At 43.9% G+C, this 25,154-nt stretch overlaps 1 protein-coding gene across 31 annotated transcripts in view; it reads left to right on the plus strand.

Moving 5' to 3' along the window:
- The window catches only part of ABLIM1 (actin binding LIM protein 1), a 472,724-nt gene that overhangs the window by 346,712 nt on the left and 100,858 nt on the right, over positions 1-25,154 (plus strand). For all 31 annotated transcript variants that reach the window (XM_077454959.1, XM_077454952.1, XM_077454943.1 and 28 more), the window contains one exon: positions 20,360-20,447. In XM_077454959.1, the coding sequence (XP_077311085.1) occupies positions 20,360-20,447 (88 nt within the window). The remainder of the gene's footprint in view (positions 1-20,359; positions 20,448-25,154) is intronic.

Genomic DNA, 25,154 nt, shown 5'->3' on the forward strand with positions numbered 1-25,154 from the left:
TTACATACTACTGACCTCTCAATTCTTACTCCTGGCCCCTGCACTCCACATTACATACTACTGACCTCTGAGCTACTTCATCCTGATTTTCACTCTCTGCATTACATACTAATGACCACTGAACTCGCCCTTACTCCAAACCCCTGAACTCTGCATTACATACTACTGACATCTCAATCCTGTGTTACTTACCCCTGGCCCCTGCACTACACGTTGCATACTAATGACCTCTGAGTTACTTGCTCCTGATTTTTACTCTCTGCATTACATTCTAATGACCTATAAACTCTTCACTACTTACTCCAGACCCCCCAACATCTGCAGTACATACTACCGACCTCTCAACTCTGAAAGCTGGGAATACTGCTGGCTTTAGGGGGACACCCAGCATAATTAAAGGCAGAACCATGATGAGAAAATAATGGAGTAAAAAACAAAAAAACAAACACAGCAGGTGGTTCCGCCCACTGTCATCTATAAATAATTGAAATACAACATCTAGGTGGACTGACCCTTTAAATCCCACGTATCGGGAGCTGTGTCATGTGTTGGCAGTAGCCACAGATCAGCTGGATGTTGGCATTGAGAGGTCGGTAGAGACGGCCAGCGTTGGGCGTCATGGCAGGGCTGGCATTCAGGCAGTTGAGTGTAGAGCAGTGACAAAGTCTGGATGCATTTTGGGTCTAATTAGCAGAAAGAGGAAGGAAGAGATTTGTTCCTCGTCCCCCGTTCTGTCTTTGATCTTGGCTTAAGTGAGAATTACCCTTTAATGATTTACTAAATCTCTTCATCCGCGAGTCACTTCCCGTGTCCGTGCGTCTGGCTGTCCACATTCATCGTACAAGCCCCATTCACAGTGACTGATTCCAATGAATGTGGGTGGTGGACATGCTGGGTGACTATACAACCTTTACATCTGTATTTGTTCATCAAAAAAATTTGAGCTGCTCTGTATCATTGCTGGGCTTACAGTTTAGCTTCCCCGACCAGCTTAAAGCAGAACTCCAGGCACAAAAACTTTAATGAAAATAGATTCCTCAACAGCCACAAAGGATATAAATCCACTTTGTACGTGGTTGGCACTTCCGGGTAGGGGGTGCACGCACATGCCACGTCTGCTGTGATTAGTCACAGCAGAAGCCAATCAGTAGGTGCCAGCCAATGGGTGTCTGCCAGCACCACGCTGATCGTCGAAGAGACAGGCTGGACCAAGCTCTGAATATGTAAACCATGCAGGGTTCCGTCCTGACAGTGGGAATGTGATGGAATTTCTTTCCCTGCAAAAGCAGCTCTAATATGCCTTTCACACTGGGATGGGAGCGACGTCGGCGGTAAAACTGCAATTTTTAGCGCTGTTTACTGTCGTTTTAGTGGCGGTATTCAGCCACTAGCGGGGTGGTTTTCCCCCCCTGCTAGCGACTGAGAAAGGGTTAAAACCACGCAAAGCGCTGCTGCAGCAGCACTTTGCCGGCGGTATAGCCACGCTGCCCCATTGATTTCAATGGGCAGGAGCGGCGTATACACTGTGCCTTCACTGCTCCAAAGATGCTGCTAGCAGGACGTTTTTTACCATCCTGCTAGCGCACCGCTCCAGTGTGAAAACCCTCAAGGTTTTCACACTGGAGACACAGCAGCAGCTCTTTCAGGGCGCTGTGCAGGCCCTACTTTTAGTGCTGTAGCACCTGCAAAGTGCCCCAGTGTGAAAGGGGTCTTAGTAAAAGCACCACATTGTACACATAAATACTGGCTAGGCACTCATTTAATCCTTTGATCGCCCTAGATGTTCAACCTCTTTCCATCCAGTGTCATTAGTACAGTGACAGTGCACATTTTTATCACTGTATTAGTGTCAAAAGTGTCAGTTTGGCCACAGCAATAGCGCAGAACTGCTATAAGTCGCCGATCGCCGCCATTACTAGTATAAATAAATAAATAGAAATTCCAGTATGTATTCCACAGTTTGTAGATGCTCTAACTTTTATGCAAACCAATCAATACACTCTTATTGTTATTTTAAAAAAAAATATGTAGCAGAAGACATATTGGCATGAATTCATGAAGAAATTCGATTTTTTTTTATATATTGGAAATGTTTTATAGCAGAAAGTAAAAAATATTGGGGTTTTTTGCCAAAATTGTTGGTCTTTTTTTATTTATAGAGAATTCGTGGGGAAAAAAAAAAGACACAAAAATTTTGTTTGGGTACAGCTTTGCATGACCGCACAATTGTGAGTTAAGTAACGCATTGCGGTATCGCAAAAAATTGCCTGATCATGAAGTTGGGGGGGGGGGGGTAAATCTCACGGATGGTCAAGTGGTTAAAGTGGATGTAAACCCTTCAATATATACCCAGTGAAGTGACCATCCTCAGGTGATACACAGAGATGAAACCAATCCTTCTACATAAGTTGTACCTGTTAATCACAGCTGTCTTTTCCCCACATCCCTTCAAAGTGCAGAATTTACACAGGATCTCTCAGCTCTGAAAAGAAGGGGGGGGGGGGGAGAGAGCTGAAGTTACATCAGTGAGGACAACTCTGAGATCTGATTGGAGGGAAGGGACGCACCCCCTTCACACAGGAACAGAGCTGAGGCTGTCAAGCAGCTGGAGATCCCTCCCCGTCACCTTTTTTCTTTGGGTGTCAGTAAAACTTGGCAGAAGTAACTCATGCTAATAGCAGAGGAATAGCAGGGAAAGGAAGCAGCAGACAGAAATGACACTAAGTGCTCTGGATTGAGACAAGTACACATTATAGAGGGATATGCTTGGTTCCTATTTTCATGTCTGAGGTTTACAACCAGTTCAGAACTAGAGGTGAAAGAAAATAGAGGCCTCAAAGTGGAGACAAGTAAATATAGTCAGGTTATTATTAAAGTAATATTAAAGGCAAAAATGTATTAAAAAATATATATATATTATAACAAAACATGTTATACTTACCTGCTCTGTGCATTGATTTTTCACAGAGCAGCCCAAATCCTCCTCTTCTTCAGTCCTCCACTGGTGCTCCTGGCCCCTCACACTTTTGACACTTTTTTGGGACCATTGATCTTTATACAGCGAACAGAGCTAAAAATAGCCAATGATTACTGTATAAATGTCACTGGCAGAGAAGGGGTTAACACTAGGGGGCGATCAAGAGGTTAACTCTGTTCCCTCATGTGTGTTCTAACTGTGGGGGGGAGGGGACTGACAAGAAGTACAGATCGCTGTTCCTGATCACTATGAACAGCAGAGCTCTCTCTACTTCCCTGACAGAATGGGGATCTGTCTGTTTACATTGACAGATCCCAATTCTGGCTCTCTGAAGAGCGATCGCGGGTCGCCGGCGGACATCGCGGACTCTAGCCACACGCATCGGCTCTGGCATCGTGCCCCTATAGCTCTTAAAGTGGCCGACATACACCTGCCAAACTGCCACAGTATAATGCCTTCCCTTCAGTCTTGTACAGTTTTACAGGTTCCTTTCCTGTGCTGAAATTACATAATCTGATGTCACTGCACACTTAGAGCTTCTCACAGTGTGCGTTAGAAGCTGCAGCAACGTTCAGCATCATCTAGCTCTTTCCTCCTCAGCCTGACTGTCCCTGGCCCTCCCCCACACACACACACTCTCCTTCATTGGAATTCAGATGTACAGCACCCTGCCAGCCCCTCCCTCAGCCATGATTTGCCTGCACTGCATAGAGAAGTAGAGATCCAGTGATGGCATCATTGGGTGTAAAACAAGGTATGTAATGAAAACAGAAAGGATTTATTTAAAATGTCATTAGCATGTTGGGAGAAGCAAAATGTAAACATATTAAACATCCTATAAATGGTAGTTCTGGGAGAGTTTATCAGACTCGCTCACTAAACATATAAAATCACAGCTTGTCATTATTATTCCCGTCCCTGCAATTAAACTCTTGGATTTGGTGACACAGGCGGTGGAGTAATAACAGCGCGTGCGTCACATTGTACAGCGGTGCTATTTATACAAGTGGTGACAGTGTCTATGTCCCTGCACCACGAGTCATGTGACGCGTTATTTTTCTGAGCATTTCTTAGGGCGGTTTTGTAAGAAGTGCACACAGATCTGCTTGTCCCGCCATCCCTGTGGAAACAAGCGAGCCCTGAGAGTCCAACCAGCATAAAGGGTGACATGCTACTCTGTTAGAGTTCACCTGGGACACCCCCCGGATAACGCATGCTGGTACTAGCTGTCAACCAATCAGAGCATTGCACATTTTTCTATTCTGCAGAGCCAGTTGCCCAAATTACTGAAAGTGGACCTGTCATCAGATATATTGTTTAATGATAAGTGCAGCAGTTATGGTACAAGAGATGATAAAGAGAATACAGGTATGGTACAAAAGATGGTCAAACTACATGTATGCTGGAAGAGATGGTCAGAGACTGAAGACATGCTATAGCAGATGGTCAGGGACTACAGGCATGCTGCACAAGATGGTTAGAGACTAGATGTATGGTACAAAAGAATAGCGGAGATTACAGGCATGCTACAAGAGAGCATCTGAGACTACAAGCATCTTACAAGAGATAGAGACTACAGGCATGCTATAAGAGAAGGTGAGACACTATGAACATGCTACAAGAGAGGGTAAAAAACTACAGGCATGCAGCAAGAGATGGTCAGAGACTACAGGGATGCTACAAAAGGAGGCCTGGGACTACAGCCTTTCTACTAGAGTAGGTAGGGAATACAGAAATGCAACAAGACATGGTCAGAGACTATAGCCATGCTACAAGAGATGGTTGGAGACTATGGGCATGCTGCAAAAGATGGTCGGAGACTACAGGCATGCTGCAAGAGATGGTCAGAGACTAAGGCCTCATGCACACGAGACGCAGTTAAACGCGCGTTCAGATGCAGTTGGACAGTTTTTTCAACTGCACCTGAACTCATTCAATGTTATCCTATGTGTCCATGCACACAGTCTCGTTTTTTTCCGTTTATATGCAGTTGCGTTTAATCTCGTTTTTCCAGAAGCAAAAAAATGCGTTCAGAAACAAAAATTTCTGCGTTTCAGACGCAAAACGCGGTAAAACGCGGCAAAACGCCGCTACCGCGTTTAGCCGCGTTTGCGTTTATATGCGTTTTTAAAGGTGACCTTTTTTTTTTACATTAAAAATCTCAAAAATGATTGCAAATGATGAAAAACCATTAGAAAAATATTTTAAACAATTGCAATTGCAAGTGGACAATCCACAACTTGTGGCAAGTGACGTGGCAAGTGGACAATCCACAACTTGTGGCAAGTGACATGGCAGGTAGCAAGTGATGTGGCAAGTGGACAATCCACAACTTGTGGCAAGTGACGTGGCAGGTGAAGTGGCAAGTGACGTGGAAAGTGGACAATAGACAACTTGTGGCAGGTGACGTGGCAAGTGACCTGGCAGGTGACGCGGCAAGTGACTTGGCAGGTGACGTGGCAAGTGGAAAATCAACAACTTGTGGCAGGTGACTGGCATGTGACGTGGCAAGTGGACAATAGACAACTTGTGGCAGGTGACGTGGCAAGTGACCTGGCAGGTGACGCGGCAAGTGACTTGGCAGGTGACGTGGCAAGTAGAAAATCAACAACTTGTGGCAGGTGACTGGCATGTGACGTGGCAAGTGGACAATCCATAACTTGTGGCAGGTGACGTGGCAAGTGACGTGGCAAGTGGACAATCCACTTGTGGCAGGGGATGTGGCAAGTGACGTGGCAAGTGGACAATTCACAACTTGTGGCAGGTGACGGGGCAAGTGATGTGGCAAGTGGACAATCCACTTGTGGCAGGTGACGTGGCAGGGGACGTGGCAAGGGACGTGGCAAGTGGACAATCCACAACTTGTGGCAGGTGATGTGGCTGGTGACGTGGCAAGTGGACAATCCACATCTTGTGGCAGGTGACGTGGAAAGTGGTGTGGCAAGTGGACAATCCACAACTTGTGGCTGGTGACGTGGTAAGTGGACAATCCACAACTTGTGGCAGATGGCATGGCAGGTGACGTGGAAAGTGGACAATCCACATCTTGTGGCAAGTGACGTGGCAGGTGATGTGGCAAGTGACGTGGCAAGTGGACAATCCACAACTTGTGGCAGGTGACGTGGCAGGTGATGTGGCAAGTGACGTGGCAGCTGACGTGGCAAGTGGACAATCCAAAACTTGTGGCAGGTGACGTGGCAAGTGATGTGGCAAGTGGACAATCCACAGCTTGTGGCAAGTGACGTGGCAAGTGGACAATCCACAACTTGTGGCAGGTGACGTGGCAGGTGACGTGGCAAGTGAACAATCCACAACTTGTGGCAGGTGACGTGGCAAGTGACGTGGCAGGTGAAGTGGCAAGTGACGCGGCAAGTAGACAATCCACAACTTGTGGCAGGTGATGTGGCAAGTGACGTGGCAGGTGATGTGGCAAGTCACGTGGCAAGTGGACAATCCACAACTTGTGGCAGGTGATGTGGCTGGTGACGTGGCAAGTGGACAATCCACAGCTTGTGGCAGGTGGCATGGCAGATGACGTGGAAAGTGGACAATCCACATCTCGTGGCAAGTGACGTGGCAGCTGACGTGGCAAGTGACGTGGCAAGTGGACAATCCAAAACTTGTGGCAGGTGACGTGGCAAGTGACGTGGCAGGTGACGTGGCAAGTGATGTGGCAAGTGGACAATCCACAGCTTGTGGCAAGTGACGTGGCAAGTGGACAATCCACAACTTGTGGCAGGTGACGTGGCAGGTGACGTGGCAAGTGAACAATCCACAACTTGTGGCAGGTGACGTGGCAAGTGACGTGGCAGGTGATGTGGCAAGTGACGCGGCAAGTAGACAATCCACAACTTGTGGCAGGTGATGTGGCTGGTGACGTGGCAAGTGGACAATCCACAGCTTGTGGCAGGTGGCATGGCAGATGACGTGGAAAGTGGACAATCCACATCTCGTGGCAAGTGACGTGGCAGGTGATGTGGCAAGTGACGTGGCAAGTGGACAATCCACAATTTGTGGCAGGTGACGTGGCAGGTGATGTGGCAAGTGGACAATCCCCAACTTGTGGCAAGTGACGTGGCAAGTGGACAATCCACAACTTGTGGCAGGTGCCTTGGCAAGTGACACGGCAAATGCAAGTGTACAACTGCTCTCTATGCTGCTGCTGCTCACTCTGATCAAAATAGCAGAAATAGTTAAAAAAAATGCTTTGAGAGCTTGGGGAGGGTCTACATGATGTTATCTTTATAAACGCGTTTAAACGCAAACGCGTCTAAACGCGTCTAAACGCGGCATGCAAACGCGGCAAAACGCGCGTTTCTAAACGCGCGTTTCAGCTTTTTTTTAAACAGAGGTTTCATCTGCGTCTCGTGTGCATGAGGCCTAAGGGCATGCTACAAGAGAAGGTCGGAGACTATGGAGATGCTGCAAGAGATGGTCAGAGACTACAGACATGCTACGAGAGATGGTCAGAGACTAAAAATATACGGCAAAAGATGGTCAGAGAATAAAAACAAGAAGAATAAAGGGCCAAAAAGGGGCTGGGGAATCACCAACCCCTGGGACTTTTAGGGTATCAAATCACAAAGTTGACAAAAAGTTAAAATAAAATAATATAATTTTATTTATGTTATGCAAAGAAATACTATAGATTAAACATTCATAAAAACAGACTAAAAACATAGGAAAAAGATGGTCAGAGACTAAAAATATACTGCAAAAGATGGTCAGAAATTACAAGCATGCTGCAAGAGATGATCAGAGACTACAGGCATGCTATGAGAGATGGTCAGAGACTACAGGCATACTGCAAAAGATGGTCAGAGACTGCGGGAATGCTATAAAAAGGAGGTCAAGCACATTTCTTGTACCCAGCCTTTCTACTAGAGTGGGTCAGAATTTGCAGGCATGCTATAAGAGAAGATCAGAGAGTATAGGAATGCTACAAGAGAAGATCAGAGAGTATAGGAATGCTACAAGAAATATTTAGAGAATATGGGAATGTTATGAAAAAGGGTCAGAGATTAATGGTAATCTACAAGAGATGGTCAGAAACAGCAGAAATGCTGCATACAATAGAGCCTGCTGGCAAGCTATATAGGTGTTGCTGGTGACAGAGACACTACGAGAGATCTCTTCTGTTACAGCCCTTTTGTGCTCCTTGCAGCTCACATAAAATGACTTGTGCAATATCTAATATTTCTGTTAGTAAGATTCATCAGAAGAAAAAATAATAAAAATAGACAGAGAGCACAGGAAAAAAATAGGAAGACTGTGAAAGAAATACCCCAAACCGTGTAACTACTAGAAACCATTCTACAGAATATATTTTTATTTTGTCACTGGCTTAAGTGAGCACCAAAACACAGAATGCAGGGGCCCCGAGGGCTAAAGGGCCACATGTGCTCCCCTGAGCTCTATGGTCTACAGATTCCATCCCCAGCCTGGTCCTGGACTGGGGCCGTCTCTGGTTTACAAGGTGATAATGACATTGTGGCCTCATTAGATGTCGTTAATTGAGCGGAATTGCAGCTCATGTCCGGACCCCCTGACCTTCACCTTTCACCCTTCCTTAAATAATTGCCACAATTTACTCAATTGGATTCCAGGAAATAACAGCCCTTAAAAAAAAAAAAAATTAAAAAGGGGAATTCTGCCATGGAGGGGGGGTGAAATAGGTCAGAATGACAAGATCCCCTCCCCCCCCAAATCATCTTAATACACCTTTTAACTGCATACTGTCATGTTGATCCTCTGCTTTAAAACGCTTTGAGTCTATGATCTGAAATCCTTTAATTTTGAAATCATATCCTATGAAGTCAGAGGAAATGCAGAACCTCTGATCTGCAGCCTTGGTTTGGGTCAATGATTGAAACCCGAGGATCAGGATGATGGTTATACTGCTAGCTTTTTCAGAAGGTCAAGGCCTTTTTCTGACAAGTAAAAATCTGTATTTTTTTGCTAGAAAACTACTTTGAACCCCAAAGATTATATATATATATATATATACACACACATATACACATACATACATACATACATACATACACACACACACACACACTTTTTTTTTAGCAGAAACCCTAGAGAATAAAATGGCAGTCGCTGCGACATTTTATGTCACAATGTATTTATGCAATTTTATGGGAAAAAGTACACTTTATTGAAGTAAAAAAAAAAAAAAAAAAATTGGTAAAGTTAGCCCAATTTTGTTGTATAATCTGAAAGATGATATTGCGCCAAGTAAATAGATACCCAACACATCATGCTTTAAAATTATGCACACCCGTGGAATGGCGACAAACTATTATACTTAAAAATCTCCATAGGCAACGCTTTAAAACTACTTACAGGTTACCAGTTTAGAGTTATAGAGGAGGTCTCCTGCTAGAATTATTGCTCTTGCTCTAAAGATCATGGCGATACCTCACATGTCTAGTTTGAACATGGTTTACATATGCGGGTACGACTTAGGTAGGGTTTGGGCACTTAAAAAAAAAAAATCTTATTTATTTTATTTTTTATGTTTACATTGTACCTTTATTATTTCATCACTTTTATTCCCATTACAAGGAATGTAAACATCCCTTGTAATAGAAATAAGCATGACAGGTCCTCTTTATTGAGAGATCTGGGGTCAAAAAGACCCCGGATCTCTCATTTCCCCTAAAAGCAAGAAAAAAAATGACTGACGTTAAAAAATAAAAGAAAAATCATGTCTTTAACCCCGAGAACTGGAAGTGACGTCAGCGGTCGCTCTGGTTCTCCAAGAGCATATCTTGCCCTCACGCGACTTCCTGCCTAGCCATTGGCCGAATCGGATCGGTTCCAGGCTTACCAACTGTTCCAGTAAGTTCGGAAACTACCACCTACCACGGATCGCTGGTGGGGGGGGGGGGGGGGGGCTGGGGGAACTGTTGACACCTCTCCCGCCCTTTAAAGTGATCTTGCGGGGAATCTGCCGATGGGATGATTTTTAGCAGAAAGCCGGCTGCCTAAGGGGAAAAAAAAGATAGCCGGGTTATAGCACCTTAACGTGATCTTGCGGTAAATCTGCCACTGGGAGGATTTTTATCTGAAAGCCAGCCGTCTAAGGGGAAAAAAAAGATAGCCGGATTATGGCAGCCAGCTGTCAGCAGGGGGTTAAAGGAAAACAGGTGCAAAAAAAGTTTAATGTTACCTACCAGAAACCCTTGTTGCTATGCAGTCTTCCTAATCTGCCTCTTCCTATTCCACGGAGCGCTTCAGTTACTTCCTCCTCGGTGAGCTGCTCTGCTGCCTTCTGGCATCTGTGTGCGTGTCCCAGAAGATGACAGGGCCATTCACAAAACACCGCGCCACTCATGCATGCGCAGTAGGAAACGGGCAGTAAAGCCGTAAGGCTCCACTGCCTGTTTCCCTTAGTTAGGATGGCGTGCCGGCACCCGATCCGATGGATGGATCGGCTTTGGGGGGGGCGACATTGCGGGCTCCCTAGACAGGTAAGTGCCCTTATTAAAAGTCTGCAGCTACAGTGTTTGAAAAAATAAAAATAAAAAACACATCTGGAACACCACTTTAAAAATATAATAGGTGATTGGTGACGAAGAACCTATGCAGCCTGCAGGGGTGTTTGGTCACAGGCTTTCAGCAATAAATTAGGGTATGCTGGATACATCTCTATGCAGGTCTCTTTGTGCCAAGAGTTTAGCTTTAAATCCTCCACCCCATTAGCATGCCAATGAAATGTTTGAATAAAACCCTTCTATTATCATTTCAAAGCTTATTTAAGACCCAATTATGCCATCACTAGGTCTCTGTGCTTCTCTATGCAATGCAGGCAGACCACCTTGCCTCAGTACTCCTCTCAGGGTCCTCAGCCCTCCCCACCTTGTTATATAAAACCTTTTCCTATCCATTACATACATTATTTTAGATCCAGTGATGTCACCCTGGGGCTCTCTGCTTCTCTATGCAATGCAGACCAATCATGGCTGATTGGGGGGGGGGGGGGGGCAGCAGGGGGCTCTACAGAGTTTCCTGAAAACATCACAGCACTGTGCCTCAGTACTCCTCTCAAGAGCCCTCAGCCCCGATACAAGCAGTAGGTTGGCTTTCAAGAGGAAATGCCTTGATGAGTGGGTGTCAGTGTGGAGGAATGGGCAGACTTAGGCTGTTTTTGCATTCAGCCCACCCTAGGTAATGCCCACAAATGATGCTGAGCATTCATTATTGAAAGAACTGAAATCCAAATGAATGAAGGGAGCAGGAGCAATTAAACTGGGGAAGAAAGGGCTAGATGATGCTGGGTGTCCTCCAACCAGGAAATGAGATGGGCTCTTTCTTTTCTCTCTTGCTGCAGCTTCTAATGCACATTATGAGAAGCTCACAGTGTGCGGTAAAATCAGAGTAAGCCATTTCAGTACAGGAGAGGAGCCGGTACAACTGTGCAAGATTGAAGGGAAGGCCGGAGGTCAGGTTTTGTTCTTGTACCCAGCAAGATCTCCAGCTGTGATTTCTCATCCAGTTGTGGGCTGTGACTGCATACTGGGACTTGTAGTTCTCCACCCGGCTCCAGTGTCATGGAAGAGAGTCTAGATGGAATTCGAGTGCAGGGAGAGGCCCTGTTGTGGTCTTTCTAATCAAGTGTAATAGCGCTTATTAAAACCACCCGGCACACTTGGGTCGGCTCCAGCAGCTGGGGAGCCTTCAATGTAATAATTAGCCAGAGCCAATCATTGTGGAAGGTTCAGAATTGCTGACTTCACTTATAATTAACCGACAGACGTGGCGATTTGTAATTCGGAGAGATGAAAGGAATAGTTCCGGTCCTCAGGGGATGGCGCACTGATGTAGACCGGGGCGCTAGCAAGTTCTCCCAAATTACTTTTTGAAATACATACACATATACTTTAGACACACAATCACAGCTGAGCACTGTATTTAGATTTTATTTCTTCACATTTTTTTTTACACTTGAATGTGTATATATATATATATATACACACACACACACACACACACACACACACACACTTGTATATATTATACACACATAATCATGGTTGGTTATTGGACTTAGAGATCACAAGGGAATTATTAGACACTTCCCTTTATATTTATATATATATATATATATATATATTATTTTATTTTTTATTTTTTTATTGATCTATACATACACTCACATATAATTTAAAATATATATCCACGGTTGAGTACTGCACTTAGATTTGATTTTACACAGAGATTTTTATTTTTTTCTCCGTCCTATCCCCTTCTTTTTCTCCTTCATTCTCCCCCCCCCCTTTTTGTTTTTGTTTGTGTGGTTTTTATTTATATTGAGTGAGATAGAGAGATAAATAAAATATAAAAACATTGATAATTCAAGAAAAGGCTGGGGCGCTGGAGGGGCGATCTCAGAACTGGAAGGCAGTTGGAGCGGCTCTAACTAGCACTCTATGTAACAGTTGTTTTTTTGATCATTAAAGTGGTGTTGCCACCAAAAAAATAAAAGCTGCTTAAAATTCGTTAAAAAAAATTATTGGCAAAAAAAAAAAATTTTTTACTCACCTCTAAATACCGGTTGCTAGGGGGTCCCTCGTAATCTGCCTTCTTCATTGCCCGGGCTGGTGACATCACTTCCCCTCGCGCCGCACATTCACCTGGGACCTGTCATGTGTCCCAGGTGACTGTACGGCGTATCACGGCGCCCTGCGCCGCTCGCGCATGCGCAGTGGGTGCCCGGCTGTGAAGCCACAGCCGGGTGCCCACAGTATGCATGACGGCGCCGCGAGCGGAGCGGGGAGCGAGGGGGGGGCTTCGTTCCCCCGCATCGCTGGACCCTGGGGAAGGTAAGTGTCCGATTATTAAAAGCCAGCAGCTGCAGTATTTGTAGCTGCTGACTTTTAATTTTTTTTTTTTAGGGGGTACCCCACTTTAACTTCCATTAGAATGCATCTAATGGGCAACCTTTTGTTACATTTTTGAATGACCGATTAGAATAGCTGTCAGGTTTTTGCTGCGTGTCTCATTTAGAAAACGTACCTTTTAGTTGTCACCAAAACATATGTCCCCATTGGAAGAATTCCCATCTATTCCTGTTCTGGTGACAACTTTAACCACTTCGATACTGGGCACTTTCACCCCCTTCCTGTCCAGGCCAGTTTTCCTGTCCAAGTACTGACAGACTGCACTGATAAACATTGTAAACACAGTTAACGGCTCTCCTATCACATCGTGCGAGGAAAGGACTGCTGATACCCAACAAGTTTGTTTAAATGTGATCAGCTGTGATTGGACACCACTGATCACATGGTAAATGGCCACTGTGATTGGCCCTTTACCCCAATCTGTGATCACCAGTCACAGAGAGCGCCCAATGCACACTCTAGGGGTGGGCGCATTGGGCAGGGGTGGGGTTCTGGGAGGGCGTCAACAGATCATTGTAAAGAGCCAATCACAGCGGCCCTTTACTATGTGATCAGCTGTGTCTGCCTTTTGGCTATAGCGTGGTCAGCAGGTGGTTATATTTTCATCATTAGATGGTTTGCTGCTTTCTCAGGGACTTGGTTACTGAGATCTCTTGTGCTGAGTTCCCAGGTCTGTACACCTGCTGTGACCATTATGAGGGGTTCCCACCATCCCTGTACTGAGTTCCCAGGTCTGCACATCTGTTCTTCCCACCAGCTCTACTGCTTTATTGTATGGCACGTCATGTAGATTTCTGGTGCAAGAAGAGAGCCGACCACACAGGTAGCATACAGACCACCCCCAGTGTTGTCATGTACCCCCTTTGGATTTCATGTAGGCAATAACAAATAAGAGCAACTGTGGACTGAATCAGAGAGGTGATCTTTCATAATATATAAAGAGACCTGTGTAGCAGTTGTAGGGTTATAACAAAGTTTCTTTAATTAAGATAAGTGGAGTTTCCCTTTAAAGGCCCCATTCCAGGCAGCCAATTTCACATATTTACTTTCGGATAAACTTCCTTCTCTTTGTCTGAGGAATTCTTCTGTTTCCGATTTCTGAAACCGCTGATTCTCAGCTTGTTTCTCTCTGGAATGTCAATCATGAAGTTGATTATCATCAGGAGTTTGTGACATATACAGTCAGGTCTTAAAGGAATTTTCCACCTGCAGATGACTTTAATTTACTCGCCTGCTCAGCTCTTCTCTTAGGCTGGGTTTACACTGCTGCGATGTCCATGATCGGATGTGATTCGCACCGCACTGCAGTGCAAATCGCATGCGATCTCTGTGCGATCCGATTTCAGCCATACAGATAGTATGGCTGAATTCGCATCACATCCGGCCCAAATTCGTACAGGACCCTTTTTTTGGTCCGCAGCAGAATCGGATCGCATGGGTGTTCACACCATGCGATCCGATTCCTGTCCGAGTTTGCAGATCGCACCGCGATATGCAAACTGATTTGGAGGTGTCATTAACTTTTCACTGACACTCCCAACAATTCGCATAGGGCAGTGTGAACTGCCGCCGGGGGGCATGCGATGCGGGAAGCCGCAGTGGATTTGCAGCATTCCCGCATCGCAGCAGTGTGAACCCAGCCTTAAAGATGAAGTTTGATCTGCTAATACTTTTCTTCCCTGGTTCCTCCATCCCCCCTCATTAAAATGTTAATGAGGAGCTCCAGTGTCTCCCCCAAAAAATTTAAAGTCAGCAACTACAAATCCTGTACCTGCTGACTTTTAATATAAGGACATCACCTGCCCAGGGACCCTGCAATGTCCTCACCCAAGTCGATTCTTCAATTGGCTTTGGGTGCAGGTGCCGGTGTTTCATCAGATTAAAAGAAGAGAAAGAAGCGCCACTAAGTGTAGTATTAGGTACAATATATTCTAGCCCCCATATTGGATTACTCACAAGAGGTAGATATAATACAGGCTCTTTATCAAGGTAATCGCTGGGGGGTCAGTCTGTGTGCTCCTGATGCGCCGAGTAGACTGGATATCTCATGCTGTGAGGTAATCGAGCTTCTGGATGGGGGATATCCTCTGAAGCCCTCTCGCTGTTCCGGCATCCAAGATGGATCCTAGTTGTACCAGGGGTGCTGACTTCACAGGTCCCTGAATGCTATGCAACGCGTTGCGGAGCATGCGCACTCCTTTGTCAAGCTAGAGATAGGACGAGGAGCCTGGTGTTTACAGTTATGGAGCCGGGAAGTAGCGTACACATATAGCAGGTTATGCCAGTCAACTCGGGTTAATTGCAGCACATCAGGAAGCAGAATGTTAATAAATAAAATAAAGATCATTTTAAATGTAAGGAAATTTATATATATATATATATATATATATATATATATATATATTTTTTTTTTATATATATATATATATATATATATATATATATATATATATATATATATATATATATATATAATACATAATAAATAAAATATAAAAAATAAAAATATTTTTTGGGGAAAAAACCTATACAGTATGTTGGAGCAACTCAAACACTATTCATAAGGGTGTTTTTTTAATAACATGTGCATATTATTTTAGTGATATAAAAGTCACCCTTTAAGGAAAAATATATTGATTATTGAGCACCAATTAAAGTTATATTTGAACATTTTAATTAATAAGAATATATATAACCAAATGCTCAACTAAAACCTGCATATAACATATATATAATTAGATGTAAAATGAACTATGGCATGCAATGACAAGCTGCTGCTAACAAAGCAAACAGAATATTGGCATTGAAAAGGGGATCAACTCCAGAGATAAAACGATAATTCTCCCGCTCTACAAGACTCTGGTCCAGCTGCACTGGAATATGCTGTCCAGTTCTGGGCACCAGTCCTCAGGAAGGATGTACTGGAAATGGAGCAAGTACAAAGAAGGGCAACAAAGCTGATAAAGGGTCTGGAGGATATTAGTTATGAGGAAAGCTTGTGAGCACTGAACTTATTCTCTCTGGAGAAGAGACGCTTGAGAGGAGTTATGATTTCAATATATAAATACCGTACTGGTGACCCACAATTGGGATAAAACTTTTTTGCAAAAGGGAGTTTAACAAGACACGTGCCCACTCATTAAAATTAGAAGAAAAGAAGTTTAACCTTAAACTACATAGAGGGTTCTTTACTGTAAGAGCGGCAAGGATGTGGAATTCCCTTCCACAGGCGGTGGTCTCAGTGAGGGGCATTGATAGTTTCAAGAAACTATTAGATAAGCACCTGAACGACCACAACATACAGGGATAAACAATGTAATACTGACATATAATCACACACATAGGTTGGACTTGATGGACTTGTGTCTTTTTTCAACCTCACCTACTATGTAACTATAATTTATGTTAAAATGGATTTATCAATAAAAGATCAGTTATTAAATTACTATATTTTTACGCTCAAGTAGCTATGAAATCATTATCACATATACCTTTATCATTATCAGTTTACTTGCTGGTATTGAGGTCCCGATTCACCCGTCATCCTCAACCTCCTTGTACACGTCTCACAGGTCCCAGTAGGCTGCAGGTCCATTCACAAAGCTTAGTGCGACTTGCGCATATGCAGTGGGGAGTCGGCTGTGAAGCCTCAAGGAGTGACAGAAGGCTTCCCAAAGTAAACATGGTGGTGCTGAGGACCTGAAGATTGGCGAAAACCCTTCCTGGGTGAGGATAGCACTGGATGTAAGTCTCTTTTTATTAAAAGTCAGCAGCTACAGGTTTTGTAGCTGCTGACTTTTAATGTTTTTTTTTTAAATGGACTGAAGATTCTTTTTAAGCTCATCTCTAGCTATTGGTTACATTGTTCTGAGTTCTATCTAGGGACTAGAAAATACTTCCCCTCTGTTGTGGTGATGAGGAGAGAGGGAGTTGTTCTACAGTCCTAACACAGTTCCTGTCCTAGGGTGACGGCCCTGGTCCTGCACAGATACAGTGCAGTGAGTGTTGTCACCCTAGGACAAGAAGTGTGATACTGGCAGGACCACTAGGTGAAACTATCAGGAAAATAGCCTGAAAACAGGAACCTAAGCTGGCCACACACCTTACTCTCTCTACAAAATGAATAATTGAATGCATGCGTTGACTCTTGGATAAGACTCTTAAAATGGAGTGGAGGGTTCACTTTAAGATCCCAGTGAAAGTTTGACTTGCTTGGAAACTTCTGGCCAGTGGCCCATTGTTTCCTCTGTCAGTGTACAGACAGACAGCAGCTCACAGCCTGGGCCTGCTTTCGGGTCAAGAATGTTCATGTTTGTAGGTGGGAGCTCTGATCTGTCATGCTGCGACTTGCAGTTCCACGGGGGATTGAAAGTTGCTGATCTTTGGATTAGCATGTTAATGATCTTCCCTCTCTGGGGTGATGTGTGTGCGCAGACACAGGGTGGGGTTGGATGAAGATTGCTGAGCTCTGGATGTGATCCCGGGGGCCTCTGGGAATCGGCACAGCGAGCCTCGAGTCTTGGAACAGAAAGAATTGTGTGTGTTGTAATAATTACTTACACATTGTGCAGGTTGTGCAGGCTCAGGAAGTGTAGTACGGCTGCATTTTACAGGACAAACCAATGATTGGCTGAAAACCTCCCGGGATATAGAGGCATTACAAAGGCCACAGACACTCATGGCATCAAACAAAACTCAAACCATTAGAGGAAAATACTCTATAAATTATTCTTTGCATGTTACTCATCAATGTGCAGTAACAGAAAGCTGAGCGTGTGCTGTCATGTGATTGAGGGCCAGAGTAGTGACAGCTGACAGTGTAATGCCATGTGATCATCCAGCACCAGCGTAATGAAAGCTGACAGTGTAATGCCATGTGATCACCCAGGGCCAGTGTGGTTAAAGTTGAGAGTGTGATGTCATGTGATCATCCAGGGCCAGTGTAGGAAAAGCTGACAGTGTATTGTCATGTGATCATCCAGGGCCAGTGTAGGAAAAGCTGACAGTGTGATATCATGTGATTGGCCAGGGCCAGTGTAGTGAAAGCTGACAGTGTGATGTCATGTGATCACCTAGAGCCAGTATAGTAAAAGCTGACAGTGTAATGACATGCGATCATCCAGAGCCAGAGTAATGAAAACTCACAGTGTGATGTCATGTGATCATCCAGGGCCAGTGTAGTGAAAGCTGACTGTGATGTCATCTGATCTGTCAGAGGAAATGTGTTATAAGCAGGCAGTGTGATGCCATGTGATCGCCCAGAGCCAATGTAATGAAAGCTGACATTAGTGATGTCATGTGACCATTCAGAAGCAATGTAGTATAAGCGGGTCAAATTATGTTATAATCCAGGGGAAAATGTCAGACAGTTTGATGGTAATAATGGATATTATTTGTGGGAATATAAAGCCAGCATGTTCTGGTGCAATAATGCCCCTCTCATCAAGGCTGCTTGTCTAGATTCATTGTCACTAAATACACTTAATAAAAAAAGTTAGAGTTCTACTTTAAAGTGTCCCTGTCTTTCCTCTCCTTGAACCCTCTGGGCACTAATCTGCAGTATATTAATCACTATTGATCGGAATGTGGTGTGTTTATTTGGTAGATGACCCCGCTGACCCCTTTATTGTAAGAGAATGGGCTTATACCTCACATTGCTGGAAGGTGCGGTCTGCAAACACAAGCTGAAATTTTAGAATCCCCCTCCACCTTAATGCAATCAGATCCTGAAAATGAAGCATGCCACAGTCCACATTTACTAAACTCACATCATACACATCTGTTATCACCTTATGGTACATTCTGCTTGTGTCTGGCCTCTGCTGAAGCATATTTGAGGCTCCCCGTACATAAGCAGAACTTTCAGAGGACAGATCGCAGATCAGCTGAAGCTTCATACATCTTTGCAGTCACAAACCGTCACTGATGCTATGCCATATTACACACCACATGACTGCTATGGGGCCCAGAGCTGTATAGTTACACTGATCTATGCAGGTAGCTATAGCACATACTAAATACACTTAGATATAAAGTAATATATCGTTTGGGAATGTCTGGTCAGTTGCTGTGGAATCAGTTAGTCATTTATGCCTTGCCAGTTGCCTTTGGGATGCAGGTTAGACAAATGGGGGTCCCATTAATAGTTTTGCAATGAGGCCCCATAATATAGAGATATAGCCATGTAGGGAAAGCTTGTGTTAAAGAGGAAATGTCAGTTTAACGTCAGAGATTTTGTACCGTTCAGTCCATCCAAAATGTACAAAAAAATGGTGTTTCAGTTTTGGTTGAAATGTTTAGCGGACTTCTTCTACCATTACGAGATCCTGGCTAATGGAAATATACCTCTGAGGTCCCAGCTCCACCCACTCATCATAACTCTCCCTGGCCCATTTTACATGTATCTTACATTATGGAGCATGAACTAGGAGGAGTGAGACTTCTGAATGGATGTTTAGGCGCACCGACAATGGAATTTCACTGCTGCAGTCTCTCAAGGCTTAAAGTGGAAAATAAGACTCCAGCTATTCTGAAAAATGTTCTTTCCCCCCTCCTGCCTATCCCGTGTACCTTGTAAAAAAAGGATCTGTGAACTTACCTATTTTCAGTCCACTCTGGTCCATTTTTTATATTCTGCAGCTTCAGCTCCCCTGTGTCAGTGAATGGCTGGTGCAGGGGAGAGGAGGTAACACCAACAATGGCTGGGCCATGAGAGCCTGTGGGTGACATCATGGCTCCCAGGATTCCCATCTCTTGTTGAGTGTTTCTTTAAACAGGGGAGAAAGAGCTGCTGGTATGTGGTAGGATAAAAGCAGTGCCTCATCCCACTGTTACCTTTTTAAATGAACTATGTTGAAATGACACGCAGTGACATCACAGTAAGTTCTATTGGGCGCAGAGCAGTATGGGGCGGTGGATTGAGATGCACTGCTTAAAAAAAAGTGGTGCATGCTGTCGTACTGCCGTAATGCAATGGTGTGAAGCAGTCAGGTAGGAGACGAGGTATTTTGTCTTGTCTTGCAGTGGGACTGCACTGGAATAGCAGCCCGACGCCGTCCTACCACACCTGATGTGAATAGGTCCTTAAGGATTGTTAAGCTACAATATATATTGTTTTTTTCTTTGTGTTTAATACAGTTTTTAACAATGGAATGTAAAGTATGCTTTCGAAGGAAGCCCTCTATTCTATAGGAAGCCATTGGGAGATTTCAATTTTCTTGTCTATATCCATTACATGACATCATGGGTTTTGGTTGGACTGAACCCTTAACCCCTCTGTTTCCAGCTCTTTCTATCTCTTGTTCAAATTTTTTCCTTGATTCTGTCCCTGAATATTATCTCACTGGAATGTAAAACTTTTAAGTCCTGCCTTTAAAATGAAAACAATAGAAGTAAAGTAATTTTCTTGCGTGTGTTCTGCTTGGGGTCCTGGTATGACATGTGCTAAGCACCGTCTCTGTATTTGTGTCTGCAGGCTGGGGACAAGCACTATCATCCGAGCTGTGCACGATGCAGCAGATGCCACCAAATGTTCACCGAAGGAGAGGAAATGTACCTGCAAGGTGAGGCACCCTGTGTTATCTGTAAACTGATCGACTATTCTCTGATCTGCCCCCTAACATACAGCTGACCCGTTGTTCCTCATCAAACACCTCGCCTGGACACCACCGGAGCAAGGAGTAGTCAGTTCTACTTCATGAGGGGGATTGCACAATAAGAGTGCTCCTCTCTTCTATCCTCATTACCTCTCCTTCCCCTTCCAGCCCCTTTCTCCTAAACTTCCTTCCCACCCTTTCTTCCTCCTTCAACCACACCCTCCCTTCATCCATCCTTTCTTCCTTCCTTCCTTTTTTTCCTTCCTCTTTCTCCCGCTCTTCCTTTTTCTTTGTTCTATTCTTCCTTCCTTCCTTCCTTCCTTCCTTTCTTCCTCCTTCAACCATACCATCCCTTCATCCTTCGTCTGATTTTTTTTTTTTTCCTTCCTTCCTTCCTCTTTCACCCACTTTCTTTCTTTGTTTCTTCCTTTATAGCTATTTCACCCAATCCATTCTTTCCTCCTTTGCCCTCTTTCTCTTACATCCTTCACCCTCTTTCTCCCTCCTTCCCTTCCTTCCTTTTCCACCTTTCCATTCCTTTCTTCCTCCTTCCTGCCTTCCTTTCTCTTTCTTCCCCTCTTTTCATTTCTTCCCCTTTCACCCCCTCCCTCTTCCTTTCTTTCTTCCTTCCTTTTTCACCCTTCCATTCCCTTCTTCCGCTTCAGCCCCCTTCCTGCATTCCTTTCTCTTTCCCATCCTTGTTTTTTGCCTTCCTTTCTTTTTCTTCCCCTCCTTTCTTTCACTCTTCCTTCCTCGTTCACCCTCTGTTTATCTCCCTTTTCCTTCCTGCCTTCCTTCTTTCCTTCCTTTTTCCCCTTTGCATTCTTTCTTCGGCTTTAGCCCCTTTTCTGCATTCCTTTCGATTCCCCTCCCTTCCTTCCTTCTCAAAGTCGCTTTGACTTTAAGTCACATAGATCGGAAATGGGGCCATTGAAAACAATGGGCTGTGACTTGTCATGAGAATTTATTATTATTATTATTATACACAATTTATATAGTACCAACAGTTTGCACAGTGCTTTACAATGTAGAGTGGGGGCAGCTGTGGGGGATGTTTTGATGGGGATGGCTTGGGTACAGTTGTTAGGTAGGTGTGGGATAGGCTTCCCTGAATAAATGAGTTTTTTAGGGATCTCCTAAAGGCGGACAGGTTAGGGGCTGATCAGACATACTGGGGCAGGGAGTTCCAGAGGATGGGAGAGGCTCTAGTGAAGTCCTGTAGGTAAGCATGAGAGGAAGTAATAAGGGAGCTAGAGAGCAGGAGGTCTGGGGAGGACGATTTGGGCTACTTCATGTGTCCAAAGTCACATGACAAGTCGCACAAGTGTGAATGGAAACTAATCGTATATGGGGAGATTTTTATGGTGTTTGAAATGCATCTCAAATGCAACAAATTGACATTGACGTGAATAGAGGTGTGTAATTGACTGTTCTATGTTTGTCTTGCTTTGTGTTGTATTTCTGTGGATGCATCATATACTTTTGAGATGCAACTGATTTGTGTTTGCTCTGTTATCAATAAGTAATAAGAGGGATCTGGATTCCTTGCAGCTTCCTCTCCTCTCTCCCTGATATTAGTAGAAGCCCCCGAGCCCTGCACGGTCCGTACTGTGGGATCCGAGCCGTCCCTGGCCTCTGTCAGTAATAATGTTTACATTGGCCCAGGAGAGGCTTTTGTTCCGTTGATAAATGTTTCAGAGTTGGCCGCATCGCCTTTTCTTTAAGGCTTCCAATCGTCTTTTATCCAGAATGTTTCCTCTGTGCAAACAGTCGGGTCACACGGTGCTGGTTACATTGTGACTCCTCACATTTTATATTCTGGTTTTTCAACTTTCTCAAGAACAACTTGTAGATTGTAAATCTTTATTTTGCTTGTCAGTCAGGAGAATATTGAGAAAAACAGAACATGAATTAGGATTTTCAGTTCTTTGATTTTTAACAGCTCTCTCTTATTCAATCTTCCCAAGGGTCCCTAATTTGGGAATATAGGGTCCCTTGGAAAGCTAAGGCCAACGCTGAAAAATCTTTTTTTTTAGGGGGCTCTTACGGTGTATGTGAATCTGTAACTCTGTCACACTGTATGCGATTGTAAAGTCTTTTTTTTTTTTTTTGAATAACAAACATGTTATACTTACCTGCTCTGTGTAATGTTTTTTCACAGAGCAGGCTGTATCCTCCTTTTCTCGGGTCCCTCCTCGGTGCTCCTGGCCCCTCCCTCCTGTTGCGTGCCCCCACAGCAAGCAGCTTGCCATGGGGGACATCTGAGCTGAGCCACAGCTCTGTGTGTCCATTCAGACACAGAGCTGTGGATTGGCCCCGCTCCCTCTCTCTCCTGAATGGCTAACTGACTTTGATAGCAGCAGGAGCCAATGGCGCCATGTGCTGTGTCTCAGCCAAACAGGAGGGAGAGTCTCGGACAGCTGAGGCACTCGTGCACATCGCTGAAAAGAGATGGGGCTCAGGTAAGTATTAGGGGGGGGGGGGCTGCTACACACAGACATTTTTTTATCTTAATGCATAGCATGCATTAAGATAAAAAAAAAACCTTCTGCCTTTACAACTCCTTTTAAAGAAGTTGTAAATCTCACAAAAAAAAAAGAAAAACCTGCAAGACAGAGGCATAATGAGCTAGTACAGTGATGGCGAGCCTTGGAAAATGTTGTGGAACTACATTTCCCATGATGTTCATGCACTCTGCAGTTTAGGTGAGCATCATGGGAAATGTAGTTCCAAAACATCTGACGTGCCAAGGTTCGCCATCACTGAGCTAGTATCTCATACTAGCCCCTTATGAAATACTTACCTTGGAGTGATGCCCTGCAATGCCAACCACACTGTGCTCCCTTGGCTGACATCTTTCACAGGAGTTACTTCTGGTTCACGGCCCCCAGCGCTGTGATTGGCTGGAGCTGCAATGATGTCACTCCTATATATATATATATATATATATATATATATATATATATATATATATATATATATATATATATATATATATATATATATATATTAGAGAGAGAGAGAGAGCGAGATAAAGATTTTTTTTTTTTTTACGTGATCACATAACCTCTGTTCTCAGCTGCATCAGGGACTCTCGGAGAGGTGGCGGTGGAGATTTTAGGGGGTTGTGTCAGCAAGAGGCAGAGAAACAGCAGGACACTGATCTTTCCAGGGAAGCAGGGAAGAGCTGTGCAGGGGGGTGTGTCAGCACAAGTCTTGGCCATTACAAGACTGGCAGGCTATTCTCCTAGCCAGAAAACTGACTATGCTGGGATGTTCTCATGCCTACTGTACACTTTAGATTATTTATTTTTTTTGTCTGCATCCCAGTTTGAAGAATTAAGATTTTTTATTTTTTTTACATCCAGTTAAAAAGAAGGCACACAGCAATAGAAACCCAGTAAAGGTTCAGACCCTTCCTTACCTCTGTAACCAAAAGTGCTTTTATGCAACATTCCCACTTGCGAATTGACCTGACAACATTTAGCAGTAAAACCTTGGCTAAGCCGTCTTTTTTTACAACCCCTCCCAGTAACCACTGTGAAAGAGCCCTTAAGGCAGCAATACAGATTTTTTTACCAAACCGTCACTGGTGACCCTAGGAGGGTTCATCGCTTGATGTGCTTCACCCCCGCCCCTTCTCCACAATACAAGGATTAAATGCTCATTATTTCTAGGGGAAGAGAAATAAGGTGCAATACTAACTTTGCTCCTTGCTCTGGCTTTCTCCTCGGCTCGTTTGTGTGGACGATCCCCCTCCATCTTGAGGGCTATTGGCCATGCATTGTATTTGAGTACATCACCGTAGAATTGAAAGTAAAACTTTTTATACTTTTGGAGAGAGATTAGAACACCTGACAGTTTTTATTGCTGTCTGTGTCCCCATTAGGGAGAGTCATCCTCTCTATATGATATTCCCATTTACCATTATCAGCAAGATTGAGAATGAAAGAAAATCCCAAATTTTGAGTTGTCACCAGAACAGGAGTAGAGGAGAAATCGCCCAATAGGGACACTGGTTCTGGTGACAACCAGAGATTTCCTCACACTTCCTGTTTTGTTGGCTATTGGACAGGAAGTGAAGAAAATCTCCCCAGTGGAACACAGATGGTAAAAAAAAACCTCCCTAAAGGCAAACCTAATTGCCTTTAGTTTTATTTTAACCTTTGCAGTGCAGAGAGTCCCAGTGTAAGTGTAGTTTTTTATAATTCCCAGGTTGGGCTTTAAAATATTATACTTTGGTCCTGGCTACCTGGGGATCAGGATTCAATTAAATCTAGACCTACTCTATAAAAAGTATCTTAATGACGTCTCACAATTTATCAAAGTAAACACTTCAAAGTAATAACCTTTAGTCTATGCATTATTTCTGGATGAAAAGTAAAAAATTAGATATGTCCAAACATTGCCAAAATAACCGGCCTTGAAGCAAAATTTTATCTTAAAAAAAACAACATAAAAATGTATAAACCACAATAATAATACAGATTGATGACATCAGTAAATATATAATGCATATTCGGCATTGATATATATGAGAATATAAAGAGTTGCCAGTGAGGGATTTGGAGACGATCTGGAACTCCAAAAGTATATCTAATAAATAAACATGACTGACTGGCCATTTAAGCCGCCAATTTAATACAAATCGAGTCTACAGCGCATTTGTGGATG

The sequence above is a fragment of the Lithobates pipiens genome, unplaced genomic scaffold (genome assembly GCF_037356315.1).
Source record: "Lithobates pipiens isolate NorthernLeopardFrog02 unplaced genomic scaffold, aLitPip1_a1.2 Scaffold_25, whole genome shotgun sequence".
NCBI classification, from domain to species: domain Eukaryota; kingdom Metazoa; phylum Chordata; class Amphibia; order Anura; family Ranidae; genus Lithobates; species Lithobates pipiens.